The 22,938-nt window shown below is 40.0% G+C and overlaps 1 protein-coding gene across 1 annotated transcript; it reads left to right on the top strand.

Moving 5' to 3' along the window:
- The first annotated feature begins 1,026 nt into the window (after window positions 1-1,026).
- Window positions 1,027-21,880, top strand: LOC116729135 (monocarboxylate transporter 13). Its single transcript, XM_032577493.1, has 7 exons — window positions 1,027-1,245; window positions 8,726-8,844; window positions 14,333-14,602; window positions 15,635-15,778; window positions 15,853-16,553; window positions 17,687-17,927; window positions 19,451-21,880. Exons 3-7 carry the CDS (start codon window positions 14,359-14,361, stop codon window positions 19,624-19,626), a joined length of 1,506 nt encoding a protein of 501 aa, XP_032433384.1. The 5' UTR covers window positions 1,027-1,245; window positions 8,726-8,844; window positions 14,333-14,358; the 3' UTR covers window positions 19,627-21,880.
- The last annotated feature ends 1,058 nt before the right edge of the window (window positions 21,881-22,938 follow it).

Below are 22,938 nucleotides of genomic sequence, written 5' to 3' on the forward strand. Positions count from 1 at the left end.
ATCCAGGAGGCGGGTCTTAGCGCTGTCAGTCACCATCTCATGTGGCGCTGCTAGCTTTTCCCCGTAAGCCAATCCTGACTGCTAAGGCTAGTTAGCATAGCCACAGATAAATGGTTTTCCTGTTATGGTTGTTCCACCATTAGCTCATTTAGCAGCGCTTACATGAGGTTGATTGACAACGACCCTCCTCTTGGTTCTGATTGGTTGGTTTTGACGGGGCGGGGTGCATTTCCTGGTGACAGTTTTAGCACATATGTAAAAAACATATTTGTATATTGTTTTATAGAAGTTAGAACTTTAATAATTGTTCTGTTGTTTAATGTAGTTCTACTGTCACACCAACAGGGGGCAGTAACAAGCAGGCTCTGTAAAACTGCTGCAAGTTTTCTTTTTATTGATGGTAACAGTAATTTTTTGAGCCTTTTGTTTTTAAAAAGTAAATAAATACTGATATTAAATAATTCATAAATTTATTAAATAAATTTCTCCATGAAAGAAAATAAAACCTTTAGTGAAAAATAAGGGAACCTGTTTAACAAAATAAGCTCCACATTAAGTTTTTAAAATACGTTTATTTTATTTCATGGATACATTTATTTATTTAATGGTGTATTTATAAATTATTATTAGCATTTATTTATTTCAGGATTTGTTTATAAATTTCATAATATTTTATTTTATAAACCAACTTAACATATTTTAGTAACTTTTATTTTTTAACTCTTAGATTTTCTTTCAGCCTCGTTATTTAATTTTCTCATATTCAAAAGAGAATTTTCTCTTTTTGGGTGAGTCGTTTTATTTTTTATTGTTTTCAGTTTTCATTTTCATTTTTTCATTTTTTTTGATGGAAACAAATATTTATTTGAGTATTTAATTATTATAATATTTCTTTATGTAATTTTGAAAATCTCCACGTTCTTGTGTACATTTTCTAATGAACTGTTCATTAGATTAAAGTTCTGCTTGATGTTAAAGTTATTTGTTGATTTCGTTAAATGGAAAAGAAATTAGAAACTAATTTTTAATCTATGAAAAATTTAATTTGATTTAAAATCTCGTATGTTTCAGTTTTAATTAAAACTATAATAATGGTATTAGTTCATATTAAAAACTGTTCAGATCTCATTGGGATGTTTTTAGTTTTCCCAGCAGGTCCGACGCGACTCGGCTGAAACGACATCTTCACTTCCTGACCAGAATGCCGCCGACATCCTTCTGGTACTTCAACACAGATTTCTTTAGGTTGGTGTTTATTTTCTTTTCAAACTTTTTATGCAATTTAAATGACCGCTGAGCTGAAGCTGTGAAGTCGAGTCATTTATCAGCGAGTCAAACATGGCTGCACACATTTCAGCTTCTGTTTGTTGTAGCAGAGTTTAAGAACATTTTCCTCTTTCAAGCTGAATGTCTCACATATTCAGCTTAGTGCTGCTGCACGCCCTCACATTTATGATGCTGATGTTTAGGTGGGAGGATTTCCTGCTCATCGAGACTAGAGGTCAGAGGTCACAGCATAAATATATAGTTCCTGTAATGTGGGTGTAGGGAGGCCCTCTAATTAAGGAGATAAACTTGCACATGTTTGTTGCTTTCAGAGAGTTCCTGTGGTGAAGAGCTGAGCAAACATAAATCTGTAGCTGCTGAGTTGATCTGCAGCTGCACTGATTGGCTAAAAGCACCGGCGTCCCTCAGGGCCGTGTCCTCTCCCCTCTTCTGTTCTCACTGAAGGCAAATCAAATTTAAGACTAAATATAGTGGATGATGGGGGATCCTGACAAAAGTTGAAAAATATTCATCTTTCATGTGTCGAGTTGTTAGCCTGTGTGTGGAAGTTAAAACTCTGCATGAATGTCATCAGTTGCTCCATAGCTTAAATCTCCATAACCTGGATCTGCTGCGTCTGTCTCACCACTCAACTACCACAAATCATGACATTTATTCTTCCTTGAGTTTTAGCTTCTCATTGATCTTGTTTTTCTTTTGTCCTTCCTATTTTGAATGCTTGTTGATTTCTTGGTGTTTTTAAAGTGCTTTATGGAAAGGTGGTACTTGTGGAAGATCATCAAGGCTGACTTTCCCTCCATAAAACTTTTTTGAGTGTCCTAAAAAATCTATCTATATGAAAGGGGAGCAAACATTTCTGCAGACCCCACATATGCTGGACATGAACTGTTCAGATTTGAGAGAAGAGGCAGAGTTTAGCAGCATGGCATGTGATCATCAGGATTATTATAGTTTACTAAAACTAATGAAATAACAAAAACTGAAATTGAGAAAATATTTTCAACTGAAATAAATAATAATATAACTAACTGGAATCAAATTGTGCGTTTATAAAGCTAATTTCTGAAATTGTTTTCTCCTGTTGAGTATTCATTACCCAATCGATGCATCACAATGTAATACTTTGAGCTTTTTAAGTTCTGTACCTAAAAATTAGCCTTTAGTATGAAAAAAACTAAACCAGAACCAAACAATATTTACGTAATAAAAACAATCAAACAAACTCTAAAAACTAAAACTAACTGACAAAAAGTCACAAGGAAATACAATTAAATTATAATGAAAAACCCAAAGTTATTACAATCCAGGTGTTTAAAATATTCCTAATTAATGCCACTTTGATAGAGGATAGATATAAAAAAGAGGGAGACAGAAAGATCTGCTGCTTTTCTGAACATTTAGGAACAAAGTAAAGTTTGGTTTTGTGCCGCCTCAGAAGGAGCAGCTAGCTCCTGCGCAGTGTGTCTCTCTGTGGCATACTAATCAGGAAAGGCTGTGTCATCTTTTCCAGCCTAATGAGCATCAACACTGCTTTATTCTCCTCCCTGCTAGCTTTTGTCCACGCCGTTTCAGATTTCAACACAAGGTCACAATTATGAGGAAACATCAGAAATGTGGATCTTCACCCAGATTTTAGAGCTTTAGTGTAAACATATTGTGGAAGTGTGTCGAGTAATCTGTTTTTTGTCTGTAATTACTCTTTGAAGTGCTGCCAGTCTGCAACAATCTGATGTCCCAGGAGGAGCGAGAAGCAGCTTTACGCTCAACGTTTAAAATTCACAGCCAGCTCGTCTTTCATCCCGTCTTCCTGGTGGCGGTTCATCTGCAGCCGCTCAGTCTGATCTGAAGGATTCACAGTGAGTCCAGCACTCGACGTTAAGGGTCCTTCAGCCCTGACCCCATGACCTCTGGAGGGAATCGACGAACGCGCCTGAAGGGAAACGTAACGAAGAGCAGCTGCTTCGTTCCTCCTCAAGGTTTTCTTCTGCTGCTGTTCCAGTTAATATTCAGATGAAACAATAATCCTCAGCAAAATGCAGCTTCAGTTCTGAATTTATACTGGGAATATGGCTCTACACACTAGGAGGCATCACCTGGGGGAGGCATTAGTGAAACAGCGTCAATTAGACCCAAACAAGCAAATCTGGTCAGCAGGAAGCAAACCCAAAATATGGTTGCTAATGATGCTGAAGTTTATTCTAATGAGAATAATTATGATAAACTCAAATTCAATCATTGAATTTAATTTAAAATATGTACAAAAATGATCTGGTTGTAGAACACAGCTCTAGCATCAAACAGGTTGATTTTTTGTTACTTCTTAACATTTCTAATATACAACAAATCCTGTTTTATCCATTTTAATCAAACTCCAGCTTGGGGAGGTCTGAATGCTAATCGAACCAACAGAGCGAACTCTGCTCCGCCTCCAATCCTCGGTCTGGGTTCAGGAAGTGAACTCCGGTTCAGTTTGAAATCATGTGAATGCCAAGCGGACCGGAGACCTCTCCAAAAGCAGGAAGTGGACTACAGAGCAGGGCATTCTGGGTAAATACAAACAGAGCTAATGGACTAGCATAGTGCTAGCGGGAGAAATGGCTTGTGTTTTTTTGCCTCCAACCGCTAAAATCTGATGCTACTCCATTTTAGTTTACATTTCAGTCAAAAAGTAGCAATAATTAGCCTGAGGCTAAATATTTAGCTAACTCACTATATAGTTTCAAGCTAAATACTTAGCTAGCTCACCAAGTAAATATTTAAAAACACGATGATAAATTATCATGGTGCTAATTGGTGAAATTTAAATCATTTAAACTCCTGCATGTGGTTTTCCAAAGCAATAAATCTGATTTTACAGGTGAAAACGATTTCCCCTCGTCTCATGTTTTTCATCGGGAAATGTGTGCAGCCAGGCTCGTTTTGTCCTAAACGTCCTTCGTTTCCTCTCCTTGTTGTGAGATACGATCAGTGTTTGCTCTCCTCTGCTGGCTTTGCACTGGACGCACACCACCAGATTCCTGATTAGATGAGGATCCAATTAAACCACTCAGACACTGACTGTCAGAACAGAAATCCCTACAGAGACCATTTAGATCCAGAGCAGGAGGCTTAAACCGAAATGAAGAATTTACTCAGTTCAATGAGTCTCACAGAAAAGCAGGAACGGCCAATTTAAGGAAGTGAAATGAAACGAGAGCTTGACACTTCAGTCCAGATGTTGTGACGCTCCTGCAGCACCAATTAAGAGGAGAACAAAGGAAAACAGTGTCAGAGTTCAGGGGAAGACGTGTAAGTTTGGTAGAAATGTACAAGAACTGAAGCTAGATCACTATAACCTGAGAAACGAGGAGAGGCTGCATGGATTAGCTATCAGGCAGATAAAAGAGGCGGACGGAGTCTCTTTATCTGAAAACATCTGAAGCCAGGAGAATTTTTAGCTCTGTAACAGGATGCATGATGCGTTTGGATTCAGATCAGCTGCTGGTCACGATGGTTTCTCTCTGGCAGCTCAGTTATCTGAGCAGAGAAAACAGAAAGTTCATCTCAACATGAGCGAAGCAAGACATCCGTTATTAACGCTAACAAGCTTGAACAAGAGGATAGAAATGACGCTCAGTAAATGGTAGAACCAGAGAAACTTACAGAAATGGACTGAAATTAGTTTTAGAAAATTAGCCCCTTAAATTTCCTGTGATATTTATGATGAAAGGTTTCTTAGACGTTTAGACACATCTGAAGGGAATTTTAAAGCTGCAGATTATGTTGGATTGGAGACGTGAAACTTGTTGTGGACCAAATATTTTACTGGAGCAGATTAATTGGACCCTTGTGATTACAGAAGATTGATGTGTAATATTTGTTCAGATTCTGCTGGGTTTCTCTGATTGATTTCAGAGAGCAGAACCAGATTAAATTAAACAGTTTACTGATGAGGGACATCTGAGATAATCTGTCGGTTCAGTTTTATTAAAAAGTATCAGAGTAAAGATGGAACAATTTTCAGTTTTCACTTGAAAAGAATAAAAGAAAATATCATTTTGTTTTCACTCTGCACTGACGCTCTCTGTATTGATCTATCATACAATAAAATAAAATAAAAATGTAGATAAAAGTTCATGTAGCCCCATCTGTGTATGAATATAGTGGCTCGTTTTTGTTTTTGCAGAATATTGCAGAACGGCTTTATTCTGATCCCTGAAGAGTTAAAATGCTCACAGCGCATCTGGTGTTATTATTATTTAGTGTTTTTAGCTCCAACATGTTGTCCTTCACCTTCCTTCCTGTTGCCCCTGATGGTGGTGATTGTTAGCAGAAAGACTTTTATTGTTCTGCGGTACCGGAGGGAGAGGATGTCGGGTCGAGGCGGTCCCAATGTTATTTTCCTCCTACAGCCGAGATAGTAATGGGTTCAGCCGGGTCACTCTCCAGAACCTTCCATCTGTGAAAGGATCTGTTCTCCTTCCATATTCTTCTTCTTCTGGTGTTTTATTATAACATCTCATGCAACCAATGTTTCACCTCCAGTTCTGCTGTTGAGCTCAGAAGCAATTATTGTATTCAAAACTCAACTTTAAACAGACTGATATAGATAATGGTGAAAGGCTGGTGTTTCAGCTGCTCTCTAAAAATATCACGAAACATGAATGTATGATGAGAGGAAAAATTTGATTCAGTTTAGAAATGATTCAATAAACTTACTAAAAAATAAATATAACTGTGATAAAGAATCACAAGAACAGAAGACAAAACGAAGATGATCTGTAAAATATGATAATTCAGCAGACGCTTCGCGCCGCCACCAATCAGAGACGACGTCCAGCCGGCTCCAATTACCGCCTCATTGTTCTTTAAATCATGACCTTGAATCATCACACAATCAGGAGACTGATGGTGTCACACACACACACGCATACCCCCACACACACCCCTACACACACACACACACACACACACACACACACGCCTGCTTGTTAGTGTTCACAGTAATTATCAGGTTGCTGGAGACTAATAGAGTCGGCCTGTTTGGGTTTGTTGCTTTGAGCTGGTTACATCCTGCAACATGTCAGCATGTGACGTGTTGCTGCAACTGTAAATCAGACAAACATGGATCAAAGCAACGCTCCAGGTTTGGTTTTGACAACCAAAATGAGTCCAAATGTTTTCCTTCAACAAAGACGGGGAAGTTAAATGTGTCTTCTGTTGGTAGTTTTCTCTTTGTTGTGCTGTTTTCCACGTGTGCGTACATTAAAATACCGTCTCCAAGGCAACGTCAGAAAGTTTTAGGTTTCACACAGGAGATCACTTACAAGTCATGTATATTTGTAAATGTGAACAACCACAGAAAAAATAAATTAATTTAAGTGAAAGTCTGAAGTGAGTGTTGAGGCCTGCAGTGTGAAAGTCGCCTCTGATGCTTAAATTCATTATTAGAAACATCTTTGTTTCTCTACCTGTCACCATCACCCATAAATCTTTAATTGGTTCAGACATCTGTCAACATGTTTCTGCACTGCACCTGCATCAAAAGCAAGGTTTCTTCTTCTGCAGTCAAAATGATTTAATGCAGCATGGAAACGTCCATGTTGTTCTGAACAATGCAGAGAAGGAGGATTGATTATTTTATCCTGTTTTCCTCATATTTCTGTGTCTGAGTTTCTCTGAGATCTAATGGCTAATCTGAGCCACCAGACTGATGAATACTGAGACATAAAGTCACTGTTAAAACCTCCATAACGCCGTTTTATGGTCTGTTAAATAGCTTCTTAACAAAGAGAGAGAGAGACATGAGGATTGATGCTCAGTTCTGATTTTCTGCTGAAATCCAATTTTCCTTTTGGACGTTCATTCATACAGCGAATCCAATTCAGTAGCAATAATGGCTTCTGTGAGAACGTCAATGCTGTAAAATGCGACATGAACCTTCAGACTGCAGACGCTTTGAAAACTATCTGATCTCATTTAATTCCACACATGGAAGTGGTGCAGATTGGATGTACAGCCTGCCTTACGGCTCGGTCCCTCTGGCCCGGTTCTGAGCTGCAGAACTGGACCGCTTCCTATGGTCGGAGTGAAAAGTTTTGTGGAAACGTGTTGCTGTGGCCGGTTCCACAGCAACATGGAAAGCTAGTTTCCAGGAATTTCTGAGGGCTGTGGCTAGATAAAAACACAGAATTGAGTCATTATCTGTAATATTTAATATGTTCAGCAGAGCATAAAGAACAACGTGCGGCCCTGAAGCTGCTGACTCGGGTTTACATCCAAACTTTGCCCAAAACCTTTGAACTTCTCATAAACTCACCAATCCTGGTAGAAAACACAGAGGTTTGTTGTCAGTTTCCTCAGTGAACCGTGACGCTCCGACAGCAGGACGTTCCAGATCCCAGTTAATGTCTTATAAATGAATGTAAACATGAGAGGAAGGCCATGAACCCTTCAGCTTCCATGAAAATCTGGATCAATAGTTCAGATCAGAAAACATGTTTATGATTTTGTGAATGACAAAACGGGAAAAATCCTGACCAAGGTTATGAACTAAAAATAATAACTAATAAAAAAACCCAAACTGAAAACAGTTCAGTCAACTGAAATAAATAAAAACAGTAATTAATGGTGAAAAACTAAAACTAACTGGAACTATATTGTGTGTTTTTGGAAACCTAACTAAAACATACTGAAGTTATAATTTTTGTTTTCCTGTTTATTAATCTATTTTTTAACATTTTGAACTGATGTGAAACTGATCTTCTTTTGAAAGGAGAAGTAAAAAGGTCAGATAAACTAACTAAATCTGTTTTATTTACCTGAACTGGGGGAGAAATGAATCTTTACACTGTAAAAACACAAAAGTGTTTTTTGTTGGTTTTTAGTACAAATATCTCAATACACTTGAAAAAGACTAAATCAGCTTTCAAATAACTTCAAATTAGGTTAATAATTCCTTAATATTGATAAGTATTTTTTTCATTGGCAGATTTTTTTCACTTACAATAAAACATTTTTCCATTTTAGTACCTTATCAATATTAAAGGATTACAGACCTTAAACAATCTCCTATATCTATAGCTGAAAATATACTTTTAAGTTAAATTTGTCTTATTTGAAGTGTACTCAAATATTTGCACCATAAACTAGACCAAACATACTTGGTTAGATTTAGTGTTTTTGCAGTGTAAAGGTTGACCTTAATGATGAGGTTTAAACTTTTAATCGTTGGAGCCGTCAGAGATGATAAAACCTCTTTCTCTTGATGTAGACCGTGAATCACAAGCTGACTCAATCACACAAGTTTACTCAGCATCTGATGGGACTTTGACCTACGCCTGCATGTTGACAGACCCGGAAATCCTGGGAAAAATGGGGTTCAAAGGTCAGACTTGGCTCACATGTTACATTAGCATTTTATTTAACCGAGTTGTTTCTGTCGGCTGACATGTTGCAGCTTCGTCTGGGTGAGAGACTTCTCTGTTAGCGGAGCCAGGCGCCGAACACCGAACCTGGAAAGCTGACTGCTGCAGGAGCAAGATGGCCGCCAAGTGACTCAACGCCATAGGTAACCAGGTAATATGCAGATACAGAGTATAAATCTCTCCAATCAGCAGTTTAAATTCTTAATGAAGAAACTCCTGTGCATTCCAAGCTTAATCTTAATTGTTCTCTCTTATTTATCTGAATAAATCTGAATATGCATCTCTCCATTTTCAATTCGGTTTATTTCTGTAGAGCAAATTCACAACAAACGTCGTCTTGAGGCACTTTGCAAAATAAAAAGTCATTCCAGTCAGTGCATTAAGTTTAGTTTATTATTTAAATTAGTTTAAAAAGTTTCTATCTAAAGAAACCCAGCAGAGCATCGAGTCTAAACTTTGTCTATATTCTGATGATGTAAAAAGAACAAAATAAATTGTAATTACAGCATTTCCATTAAATCCGAAACGACATTAAAATCGGATGCAAATAAGTCTGTTCATGTGATAAGTCATTAGAAAAGATGCAGCGCCATCATCCTTTAACTACTTCCTGTCTTCTTCTTCTTCATGGTTTCCGCAAGTAGAAACATCCTGTCGTTGATCATGACGGTTCCCATTGCAGTTTTGTGAAATAAATCTGCTTTAGTGCCTAAACTTTTTTCCAAAAAAGAATTTTTTTTTTCTATTAAGAAAATTTATTTTTGAAATGTCAAATTGAGCAATTATGTGATTAATGGAAACGCAGCATTCACTCCTCCTCGACCAGACAATTGCTTGAGTTGTCGTCAACTTTACAGCAATTCCTCATAGCGAGCATGCACAGGGCGACAGTGGAGAGGAAAAACTCCTCTTTAGTGGGAAGAAACCTCCAGTAGGACCAGATCACGGGTCAGTACCGGTGGCCATCTGCCTGGAGGTCAGAGAAGTGAGAACAGACAGAAACAGAAGAACTGAACCAGGAGAAGTTTCTATGTTAAAAAAGTCAAATGTTAACAGCAGGAGAGGAAGAACGATGAGCTGATGGCAGCAAACAGAACGTCAGACCAGGTGTAGCTTCAGAGAAAACAGCAGAAAACATGAAGTTAACAGTTTAAATAACACCCAATGATGCAAGTTGGAGAGGAAGTTTGTCCTCTAGCAACTTAATGACAGGATAACTTTATCAGAAAGGAAAGTTTTAATCCTAATCTAGAAAATATTCAGAGTGTCTGTTTGTAGAACCTCCAGAACCAGAAGTCACCCATCTGGTACCGGCAGGTTCTGGAAGTGTAGTGGATAGAGAAACACACTTACTGTTGAGAAACAGTAAAAAATAAAAATAATAATAATAATTAATACAAGCCCTATTTTGAATCAGAATTGGTCTTGTCTTTTGTCTTCTTCTTTTTTTTATGTATATAGTGGTGTTTGTTGTGTGCATGTATCTTCTTGCCAGAGGGGGCGCTCTTGTGCCGCTGTGGGTCTAACAGGGAGAATGAGTTTCCTGGCTCTGCGCATGCGCGGCTCAGAATAAACGAGATCTTGCCAGAGTAACATTGTTTCAACTTGCTTCCTCTGTGATACTCAGATCTTGGTTGCACAGGATTCATCTGCCTGTGCACCACTTGGTACAGATCAGATCCCACTAGATCTGGTGCCAGTAACAATTGGGGGCTCGTCCGGGATCCCAAGTGTCTTGCCAGGAGAGGTTGATGTGGAGACGACCAGAGACGGTTCCTGAGGCTTCAGGAAAGGCTCCATTGAGGTTGTCATCCAGAGAGCCAAGGCAGGCGGTGAAACGTCAGCATGGCTACCATCAATTCACGGCAAGAACTCAAATTCAAGATACAAAAAAAACTTTGTACATTGAGTACGGAGCAGCTGCAGACAGTTGTGACCTCGACTGATGATGGAAGTGCCATTCATGTTCATGATTCAAGTGAACCAGAACTGTATGATGTGATTGTTGACTTTGTTAGAAGTGAGAAACTGAAAGCGTCAGAGGATGAAGGCATGGCTCAGCTCCTCCTTTTGGATGAACTGGTTAGTAACCTGCTCGCCGCTGATGTTGGTGCAAATGGAGATGACCCAACCACACTTTCAAGAACTGATAATGTGTCAGCTGGTCGGACTGGTTGTCCTGCCTCTCTTCAGCTGGACCTCATCTATTCAGGCCTGCAGACAGCTACTCCAGAAACAGACATTCCCTTGCAGCCAACACAGACAGCAGGAGGCTCCACTGCTGACATACCACCGACAGCCAGTGAAATTGGTAAGAGGAGCCCCTCTTCCAGTGTAGGAGACCAGGTGTTGAGGTTAAATGATGTTGCAGTTTTATTTCCACGCAGAGAGTTTAAGCTTCATGGTGGACAAATCTCTGATTTTGGTTCTGATGTGTCATACAGTAATCTATGCAAACAAATAGATGAAGGATTACAGGAAGATTTTACCGAGATGGAAATAATTTGCACAATCTTCAAGATAATGACGCCAGGTACACTCAAAGGAATGTTATCTAACAAATGTGATACCAATATTAATTAGTCAGAACTGCCTTAACTGTCCTGTTTTAGGCAGTAATGTAATTGCAGAGATTATTAAAAGCAACACAGAAGAAAGAAATGGAGCTGATATCACTGCATTACTTAAAGACTCTAAGTGTTACCGACAGAGCAGTCGAGGCTTTTTGGTTTCTGCCCTCCAGATCTCAACCTCTGATGAGGCTCCCCATTGCAGTGGCAATAAAGGTGTGATCATCCCAGCAGGACATATTTGTGGAGTGGAGTACAGAGTTAGGGAATGGAAAAGAGGTGGTTCAATGCTATGTCGAGAATAATTGCCCTGAAGGTCTAGAGCTTTTGTTGAGATTCCCAGTGGGTTAACAGCTGTTGTTAAAATCCCCATTCAAAACCCCACTAAACATGACATCTACATTGGTAAGAGACAGTTATAGGAACAGTTATGAACCGATTAAATCCTCAAACCAACCACAAAGACAGAATGAATGCCAGAATCATGACAATCTGACAGTTGAGCAGAAATATGAAAATTCTGACGAGGAAGAAGAGCACAGCTATGTCCTCAGAACTATTCCTGTTTATGAAAGGAGTAAAGTAATCCCCCATGTTCCTCAGTCAAATGTCCAGGGTAATCTCAGAGCAGCAGCTTCAGAGTTCCAGCCTGCAGGACGTTTAAAACAGACTGCTGAAATGCAACAGCAAAGTTCAACACAGTTAGTGGTTGTTCCAGAATTTGTACCTCCAGTGGCACCACTAACTGAAGAACTGTGTGGAGAACCATCAATGGAGAATGAGGTGGGATAGTTCCAAACCTGGCATGCACCACCAGAGGAAGAAGTGCTGCCAGTAAGGAGGTCAGCCAGAGCTGTAAAACCTAGAGGTCTTCACATATGACCACCTGGGTCAACCATCCTATGAGCCATTGCAACCTGGAATAAATCTGATGATTGCATGTCTTCCTTGCCCCATACTGTCTTACCAAGCCACATCTGACTATAGGCTGATATGGACATTTTAGAGCAATGACACTTTGACAAATGACAGACATTTCAAGCAACAAACCTGACTTTTCATGGTTATATTTGTTAGTTCTATTCCAGATGTCTGCAGACATCTTTTAAAACAGGAGAGAGTGTAGTGGGTTGAGAAACCCACTTACTGTTGAGAAACAGTAAAAAAAAATTAATACACTCCCTATTTTTGAATCAGAATTGGTCTTGTTTTTTGTCTTCGCTTTTTTCTTCTTTTTGTCTTTTGTATAAAGTGGTGTTTGTTGTGTGCATGTATCTTCTTGCCAGAGGGGGCGCTCTCGTGCCGCTGTGGGTCTAACAGGGAGAACGATGGCTCTGCGCATGCGCGGCTCAGAATAAACGAGCTCTTGCCAGAGTAACATTGTTTCAACTCGCTTCGTCTGTGATCCACAGATCTTGGTTGCACAGGATTCATCTGCCTGTGCGCCACTTGGTTCTGGCTCAGATTCCCCTGGGTCTGGTACCGGTAACAGAAGGAACATCTGGACCAATCAGATCCTCTGATTTTATCCTTTAATTTGGTCAATAATTCTCATCCTGGTATTTATCTAGTTTAATCGTCTATTTAAAGCATCTAACAGCCTTTGCAGCGGTTAATGATTCACCTGGCGTAAATAAAGACGTTTTATTTTGAAAAGATCGTTTCCTCTCGCTACGTTTTGCTGCTTCAGCAGAATCCACTTCCTGTTTACACGTCCCCGTTTTTAGCTTGTAAACTAACTGCCAGTGGAAGAGTTCAGATTGTTCCTGCTGGAAAATTTAGATCTGCTTCAAAAGAAAACCACCCAGGAAAAGAGGAAGAAACATTTTAATGCCAGATTGAATCTCTACTGTGCAGGACAATGACAATAAATATTTATCTTATCTTACTGATATTAATTACATCAGCAGCAGGTTTAAGTTTAAAAATGACTCAAACCTGCTGAATTTGACCATATTCACACATTGATTATTGAGATTTTATGTGACAAACCAATAGAAGGCTGCTCATACTTGTGAAATGGAAGTAAGTGATCCACATTTTTTTATTTTAATAAATAAAAATCTGAAAAGTGCGGTGTACGTTTGTATAGAACCGCCTTTAGCTCCAGTTCTGGGTTCGTCTCCACCAGCTCTGCATGTCTAGAAATCAACTTTTTTATGGATTCTTCCATGCAGAACCGGTATGGACAACATGTGGAGATAAATATTCAAGCCTTGGCTCAAACTCTCTGTCAGCTTTAGGTCTGTACTTTGACTAGGCCCATTCCTCTGTCTCCCTGGCGCTGTTATCGTTTTCCTTTCTGAGGTTTCTGGTTGGAACATGATGATGATGATGGTTTGTGGCAAGAAGTTTTGTTTTCAGAGTCTGTTATTACATTAAACATGTAAATATTTTGACGCGAACATCCCATAATCAGCTCCTTGCTGCTCTGCAAACACTCCTGCAACAACACCGTTATTCTGATTACCGTTGCCTGGGAAACCCGTCCAGCTTTTGGAGATGCTCCTGCTGGGTTTAGGTTTGTTTCCAAACAGACAGAAAACACTCGGATCGGCTCTGTGGAGGCTTAACTCTCATTTTTATCTAAAATCTTTTCTTTCGGAGCTGATTCTGTGCAGAACTCAGTGAACTGATTCACATTTAATCTGATTGCATAATAACTCTGAGGTGAGTTCAGAGATCCAGAGAGAGACGGGAGGTGAATGAAGTTTGAAAGTCCTTGCAGGTCATACTGCTTTTATAAATACCAGCCTGGAGGCGGTCCGGTCCGGTCCCGCCCCTCGGCCCGCTGGCATCCGCTCATGTGTTGCAGCCTGGCTTGTTGGAGAAGGTGTTCGCTTTCTTCTGCCCCGTCAGCGGGGCGGTCAGATGTCCCTGACAGCCTTCCTCGCTCTTCATTCAGAGCTGATGATTTAAAGTTTCTTCTGACACATGGCGACATCCAGAGGGACCAGAAAGGGACGAGGGGCGTGAGGGGGACACTTTCCACTCAGCGTATTAAAATATGAGGCTGCTGCACAAGAGATGAAGAAATAACATCCAGTTGTTTGTGTTTATGTGTTAAAGTGTTGCAGAAACCCCAGCTGGTCAGCATGGATCCTCCGGAGAAGAGAGGGAAGAGGTGGGACACCGTGGCACCTGCAGCGGACGCCACGGCGCCCGACGGCGGCTACGCCTGGCTCATCCTGCTCTCCTGCTTCTTCGTCTTCGGCCTGACCTTCGGTGTGATCAAGTCCTTCGGTGTATTTTTTGTTGAGATCCAGCAGTACTTTGAAACCACAGCAGCAGGAACATCATGGATCACCTCCATCACCGTGGCGACCATTCACATGGCAGGTAACTCTCCTCCAGCTCCTCGCTTTCCTCCAGGAAACCACTGAAGTTTTCATCATCTGAAAATAGAGGAAAGAATGATGGAGTATTAGGGCTAAGATAGAAAAATAAAATAGGAAAAGGACATTTCTGCCAAAAAACTCAGAAATTTTGAGATTAATCTCAATTTTCCAGAAAAAACTTGGAAATTTCTGAGTTTCAAAAGTCAAAATTTTTTGTCTTTTGAAACTCAGAAATGAATCCCAAAATTTCTGAGTTTTTTCTAGCACATTTTCTACTTTTCAAACTCAGAAATGTCTTCTTTTTTTAAGTTTCTTGGTGAGATTTTACTCCTCCTTTGTTTTCCTGTCTGCAACGTCCCTCAGAGGAAAGCACTGAGGTTTTCATCAATAAGGTCTGCAAATAGAGAAAAGTACAAACGTTTTATTCCACTGTCAACAGAAAAATAGAAAAGGAAGAGTAAAATTCTGCCAAGAACTCAACATTTTTTTAGATTTGTCTCAGAAATTTCCTTAAAAAAACCACAAAAAAAACAAAGAAATTTCTGAGTTTAAAAAATTAAAAGAAATTGATGGAAAAATCTCAGAGATGTTTAGATTATTTTGCAGAAATTTTCTAACAAAAAACAGTCAAAATTTTTGACTTTTAGCACACTAAACGTATTACTTTAGTACACTTCAACAAACTTTTTGCTAAAAGAAATTAGCGAGTTAGCAAGTTGTGACTTGCTAACTAGGAAAATTAGCTCCGCTATTAGCATGTTAGCGGATTAGTTAAAAATTGCCCACCACTACATGTAGTGGTAGTTTATGATGATAAACTACATGAAAGTTTGTGAGTGAATGAGTTCTTTAAAAGTCTCTGAACACAGAGTTTAACAGAGTCTGTCAAAGTCTAATTTCGGTCTCTTGAAAGTTTTCTCTTCTTGTTTTTAAAAAAGAAAAGCCCAATAAATTTTCTTTGAGCAGAAAATCTCACTGCATTCTTCCTACTGTTGAAGTGTAGGCTAAATGTTAGCGTGTTCCTGTGTTTCAGCCCCGGTCTCCTCCCCTCTGAGTGCGCGCTTCAGCCATCGCGCTGTGGTAATCTCGGGCGGCCTCGTCTGCAGCACCGCTGTCGTATTCGGCGCTTTGGCCCGCAGCCTGACTGAACTCTACATAACTGTGGGTTTCCTAAACGGTGAGTGAAGCAAACACAGAAAGATGAGGCCCTGCTCTGGTGGGTTTGGCTCCTGATCCGTTTGATTGCTGCAGGTTTCGGCTACGCGCTGACCTGGACCCCCGCCGTCACCATGCTGGGCATGTACTTCGACAGGAGGCGCCCGGTCGCTAATGCCTTAGCTAGCGCTGGAGAATGCATCCTGACATTCAGCCTCACGCCGCTGTTCCAACTGCTGATCGACAGCTTCTCCTGGAGGGGCGCGCTGCTCATCCTGGGGGGGCTGCAGCTCAACTTGTGTGTGTGTGGCATGCTGCTCCGGCCCCTGAGGGCCCCAAGAGATGCTAATGTTATCAGAAAGGTCAAAGAAGAAGAGGAGGGCCTCCAGAAAGGAGACCTGGAGGAAACCAAGCTGGGCTTTCGATTGGAAAGTGAGCAGAACGTCCTGGAAATGTCCGATCAGGAGACGGTGAAAGATTGTGTGGAAGTTCCTGATGAGACGTCCAGTGAGACCGGGAACACTTTAACCGGTCCAAAGAGGACCCAACTGAGGACTAGAGTCCAGCACTATGTCGACTACACGCTCATCACCAATGGCCGCTTCATGGTCTACTCCACGTTCGGCGTGTTTGCGGCGCTCGGGTTCTTCGCGCCGTCGCTCTTCCTGGTTCCGTACGCTCGCAGCCAGGGGTTGAGCGAGTACCAGGCGGCGGCCCTGCTGTCCATCTCTGCGGTGCTCGACCTCTTCGGCAGAGTCTTCTTCGGCTGGGTGGCGAACCTGAGGCTGATTCAAACGGTACACTCAGAATCATGGGACACAAGCAGAAACAGATCGGGGAGGGGGGACACTTTTTCAAATCACTTCTTATCTGTAAACCTACAGAAACTACACTAAATGTTTAGCTCCAAAATAAATGCTTAGTTATAAAGATAAATATTTAATTTGTAGCTAAATACTTAGCTCATAGCTAAATATTTTGGTATTTTCTAACAGCCTTGTCCCCAGTGGGGTCAGGAGGTCAGGAGGTGCTGCTGCCTCTCCAGCTAACGTTCCGGGCGAGAGGCGGGGTCACCTGAACAGGTCGCCAGTCTGTCGCAATGTAAATATTACATTGTGGTGGATACAATGTATATATTTCACACCCGAATGTATGCTCTTATTGTGAAGGGGAGAAAGGTGAGGTGAGAAGGTTGTCCTTCATTCTATTATTGGTTTTGGTTGGAAGACATTGAGAATAAAACAAGACTCTAATTATTTGTTCATCTTTTTCTGCTAAAACAGCATATTAAATATTTTATATTTAAATACTAAATATTTATCTTAAAACTAAATTTATAGCTCTAAGCTTAGCTTACAAGCTTAATATCAAGTCTGAAACTAGACCAAGTATTTAATTTTAACTTTAGCATTTAGTTAGCAAGCTGAATAATTAGCTCTGAACTAGCTAAGCATTTAGTTATTCCTGAGCCAGCCAAATATTTAATTTGCAAGTTATATATTTAATTTATAAATTAAATATGTAGCTTTCTCAGAAGATCCAGCTATTATTTACAGTAGCATACTTCCGGTTATTGGCAAGTGAATTTGCACCTTACCTAAATATTTATATTTTAGCTAAATATGCTAGCTACATATTTAGCTTGCTAGCTCTGAATTTATGATAAACATGGTGAAAATATAGACCCTTCCTGTAGCAGATTTTACCTTCACATTAAAATGTTCGTATGTGTTAATATTTGCTATAGTTAATAATTAATTAGCAAGCTAAATGTTTAGTTAGCAAGCTAAATATTTAGCTCTGAGCTAGCTAAATATTCCACTTCCGGTGTAGCAGATTTTTCCTTGACATTAAAATATTCCTGTATTTTCATCTAAGCGTCCAGCATCATGACAGTAAGTTGATGCGCCTCTGCTTTCTCTCTGACCAGGTCCAGCAGCTCACCGCCACCGTGGTTCTGCTCGGCACCGTGTTGCTGCTGTGCCCGCTGGCCTCCACCTTCCCTGAGCTGGTGGCGTTCAGCGCCGCCCACGGCCTGGTGTACGGCGCCACGGTGGCCGTCCACCTCACGGTGCTGCCGGAGGTGGTGGGCGTGGAGCGGCTGGGCAGCGCGCTGGGCTTCTTCATGCTGATCCGCAGCAGCGGAGGCCTGCTGGGGCCGCCCATCGCTGGTAAGCCCCGATGGTTGTCTCCTTCATATCCGAGCTAAATAGTGTTACCTAGTTAGCAAGCTACGTGTTTAGCTCCAAACTATATACTTAGTCATCAAGCTAAATTTTAAGTTGAAGCTAAATATTTAGTTTGCATGCTAATATTTATTATGCTAATATAATATTTAGCATAATAATATGTATTATTATACTAATATTTTTATAATAATAAAATAAATAAAATAATAAATATTTAGCTCTGAGGTAGCTTTTATTTTGGTCGTCCACTTCTGGTTTGGTTGTTTAGCTTCAAACTAAATATTTTGTTTTGAGCTAAATATGTAGTTTAACTTCATATTTAGCTAGCTAATTCTGACATTTATAAATGAATTAACATGGTGAAAATATAACTTTTAAAAATAAACTGGAACGTTTTTCTTGTCACAAGCCAAATAACCTAAATTACTGCTGTTATTTTTTTACTGTGTACCTTTACAAACAGGAACCATAGCTCATCTCCAGTTCAACGTTTAAAGTACTTTGGTCAAACCTTCACTCTTTTACACTCTTTCATTACGTTTTGATGGAGTAAATAAAAGGCTTCGTCCAGCTTTTAGCTTCATCGTCCAGTAAAACTCGATCCTGTCGCAGCTCCGACAGCAGCATCGACTTTTACTTCATGATTCTGTCAAACGTCTCACAGGATCGCAGTTTGAAATAATCAAAAGCTGCAGTGTTAATTTCATGGCTGTTGGCTTTCTAAATGTTCGCTCACGCTGCTAAATGGATTTTCCCTCCAACTAACCTTATCGATTCCTTTAATTAGAAGTAAAAGTTTAGTTGGGTTTTTGAAAATATGAAGCAGAAAAAACGGATGGAAACATAATATAAAGTTGTTTACATCCAATAATAACAAAGAGAACATCTCATTGCTCTATTGGAGCAGATTTAATGATATTTAGTATCTTTGTATCTCATTTGTGTTTATGGAGTCACTTTTTATAACTTTAAGCAACTTTAAATTGACCATCTGTATATTAATAAGAAAAAAATGACTTATGATCAACTTCTTCTGCACAAACGCTCTACGCCTGCAGCATGCCGGCCTTACGGAGCAGAAAGTATCTGAATCAAACAGCCGTCATCTCAGCCGCTTTCAGCTGGACTTCCTGCAGAAACGCTTTTGCCTCTCATCAGCTTCTCCTTATTTTATTGTTTGCTTTGAATTTTTTCAGAAGTGCTGCACACTTTGATATTTTATTTGTGTCTCTTTTGGGGTAAAACTGATTTCAGATTAATCTGATTCTGAAAGACTACAAATATAGACAATGAGTTCCTATTTTTAACTCTGTCTGACACAGAGGCTTGTACTTCTCAGACTTTGAAGACAAGCTTCAAAGTCCTCCTCATTAAGTAGGACAGCTTCCATCTGTGTCCTTTTTCCTGTTGGTTAGCAACATTATGCAGTAGGTATATTTGCATTTCAGGTTTAAATAATTTCTCATAAACTTCTTATTTCTGGCCCTTTTCTGCTTTCCTTTCAGGTTTCTTCATTGACAAGATGGAGAACTACGGGACGGGCTTCCTCATGTCTGGAGTGGCCCTCATCGTCTCTGCTCTGTTCCTCCTAATTCTGCACCAGATGAACCGGCGGAGTCAGGAAACGGCCAACGATGCTGCACTCACAGAGAAAAAGAGCTGGAAAAAGTGTTTCTGTTAGAGGGAAAGAGCCAGACATGAAGAACTCTGACTGCGGTTCCTGTTCGGCTCTAATCTGGATCCAAAAATCAGCCGGTCAGCAGAGGTCAGAGCCAGTAAATTAGGTCAAGCTAATCATAATCTGCAAGATCATCTCTGTGGTCGGGAATAGAAGATGAACGCTGCGTGAGTCAGTAAATGTTTGGGATTCTTATAAACTCAGCATTTTCTTCTTAGTAATCAAATACTGGAAAGTTTTCATGGTCATAACGGCACGTTCACATGTTTCCTAATAACCCTGGCTCCACTTAAAGAGAAATAAAGTTACTACAATGAATCATCATTACAATAAAATAATCTATCAGGATTGAGTTTATAGCAATACTGTTTCTAAAATGTAAGATCTAACATCAACTTTCATCTGTTTGTAGTTTTTATTAAACAAGTCAAGTTCCCCCTTGAGTTCAAGTTTAAAGAGAACTTAAACTTTTTTCTGGAGCTGAAAAAAAAACATTTTTATGCTAATTTAAAAAAGAGTTTTGTTTTCTGTCAATTTTATTAAAAGTATACACTGTTTCTTAAAGTAGCTCTTCCTTTGTTGCTTCATGATTGTCACGGTTTACTAACGTTTGAAGCTTGTCTGTGGCGCCCTCTAGCGGCAGTCCGCTGACATTACAGCATTTCTAAAAACAAAGCTGGAATAATCAAATGATGAAACTCTGATGATGAAATAATCTACAAAGCACATCAAATTAGGAATATTTCCCATCTTGATGAAAAACTTTATAGATATTAAAGAAAAATTGGATCCTGCTGTTCTGTTTTCAACATCTGGAAAAGTTTAACTTCTTCATCTGATGAAGAGTTTAACATCTTGTAAATACTCTGACCAGGAAAAAGTCTGGACTAGACTGAGCTGCAAACGACCATGATTTCCTTCTGGTAAAGAAACATAGAAGAAATGTAAAAAATGCTTAGAAAAGATCTGCAAGTCTGAAGATCAATACTTTATATTTGAAATCAATTCAGTTTATTTCTATAGTGCCAAATCACAACAAATGTTGTCTCAAGTCACTTTACAGAAAAAATAATTCCAGTTGATTACTAGCTATCAATCAGTGCAATATGTTCAGTTTGTTATTGAAATTAGTTTAAAATGTTTTTAAGGAAACTCGGCAGAGCATCGAGTCGTTGACTAGCAGCGTTCACTCCTCCTGGCCAGCAGGGGGCGACAGCAGACAAAAGTTTGTATCGACTTTACATCAATGCCTCATACTAAGCATGCATGTAGCAACAATGGAGAGAAAAAACTCCCCTTTAACAGTAAAAAGCCTCTAACAGAACCAGAACCTGGATCAGTACCAGCTGCCGTCTGCCATGACTGACTGGAGGTTTGAAACGACAGAGCAGAGAAACGGAAGAACTGAACCAGGATTATTTTCTATGTTCATAAAAAGTAAAAAGTTTAAACCAAAACATGTTGAATCTACAGGAGTCGGTCACTGTTGAACTTTGAATGGTGTCAATCCTGAAGGACAAAGTTAGTTAATGTTGGCTAAAAAACAATACAGCACTCCAAATGTTATAACTGATGAGATGTGAGAAAAGACAGGCAGGAAGCTGATGTTTGGAGATAGTAGCATTAGCACACACTGAAACCCTACGAGCTTTGGAGACGTTCCTCCTCTGCAGCTCAATGTTTGCCACAGTCAGCAAAACTTTCATCACTGAACCAATCAGAAGACCCAGAAATACAAATAAACACGTCTCTCTGCATAAACGTACCATCACAAACAGTGGCAGGAGGTTCACAGACAGTAGCCCTCCCCCCAAACACACACACTCACACCCCCACACACACACACTCACACAGATTCATCATAAAGCCAAAGTATTCACTGCAAAAGAAAACCACATCAAAGCCCACAAAGCTTTGATTTATCAGACTGGAACAAAAACGTGATCCATGTTTCATCAAGGCTCTACAGGAACCCCCCCCCCCCCCCCCCCCCCCCCCTCCACACACACACACACACACACACACGCACACAGTGAGCATGCCAGGTTACTGCCTGTTTGAACAGAGAGTTTTTACCTCAGTGAATCTGAGTTTTCATCTCAGCAGTTTAACCCAAATGATTCAGAACCCTCAGAGATTCAGGATGTTTCCCTCCTGCTGGTCCGGTTGACTCGGTTCTATTAGGATCAAACTTCATCATCTGCTCCACCTCCAGCTGCTGTGGTTCTCTTTCTCTCTGCTGAGTCAAACCAACCTGTTCCCCTCCTGGCCTGTAGGGGGCGCTGCTCCAAAAACCACTGAAGGCAAATTACATGAAAACCTCTGAAGACACTGAGGCAACTTCCTTCTTCACCAGATAGAAACAAACATGGAGGCGTCAGATTTTAGCGGTTGGAGGATTTCTACTTAGTCTTTGGCTAAAGACCAGGAGACATTTCTGCTGCTAGCGCTAGGCTAGCACGTTTATTTTGGTTGTTTTTACCCAGAATGCCCTGCCCTGTAGTCCACTTTCTGTTTTTGGGGCGGTCTCCAGTCCGCTTGGCGTTCAAACCTTTGTTGGTTCGAACTCTGGAACTCATTACCACCTCATCTTAGAAACATAAAGTCATTCCCTAAATTTAAAACCGAACTTAAAACACACCTTTTTAGATCTGCCTTTTCAATATGACACAATTGGTTTGCTTGATTTTTATATAGATTTTTTTACATAGATTTATATATAGATTTCATATAGATACATTGTTGTGTATTTATTCTATCTATTTTTAATTGCTACATTTTATTGTTTTGTTACTTTTTGCTCTTTGTACGGTGTCCTTGAGTGCCAGAAAGGCGCCTTTGAAATAAAATGTATTATTATTATTATTATTATTATGTATTCACACCTCCCCGAACCAACGGGACTTTTCTAGGCAGACAGTCTGGAGTTGAGTTATCGCGGACCGAACAGGGCTGGTGTGACTGATGCCGTCTGAGGCTGAGATTTAAACGAATCAAGGAGTTGATTTCTGATTGAACATTTTCGGTTCAGATACCAAACAATCATGCTATCGTTGCTTCCTGAACAATAAGGCTAAAGAAAAAAATAGGGTTGCAGTACTTCAGTAGGACTTCATCACTGCATCTCGGTTCTTCCTCCCAAGCTGCAGATAAATTCCTCAAGTCTTTGCTCAAATCACTCCCAACTTCCTCCACTTCTGTGTTACAATCAGCCTTAGCTGTTTACGGTTTGTCTTAGCCTGTCTTAGCCACAAGATGGCGCCGGCGTTTGACCTACAGACAAAAACTGACAATCTTCAATTCTGTTTAATTTAT

The sequence above is a fragment of the Xiphophorus hellerii genome, chromosome 2 (genome assembly GCF_003331165.1).
Source record: "Xiphophorus hellerii strain 12219 chromosome 2, Xiphophorus_hellerii-4.1, whole genome shotgun sequence".
In the NCBI taxonomy this organism is placed as follows: domain Eukaryota; kingdom Metazoa; phylum Chordata; class Actinopteri; order Cyprinodontiformes; family Poeciliidae; genus Xiphophorus; species Xiphophorus hellerii.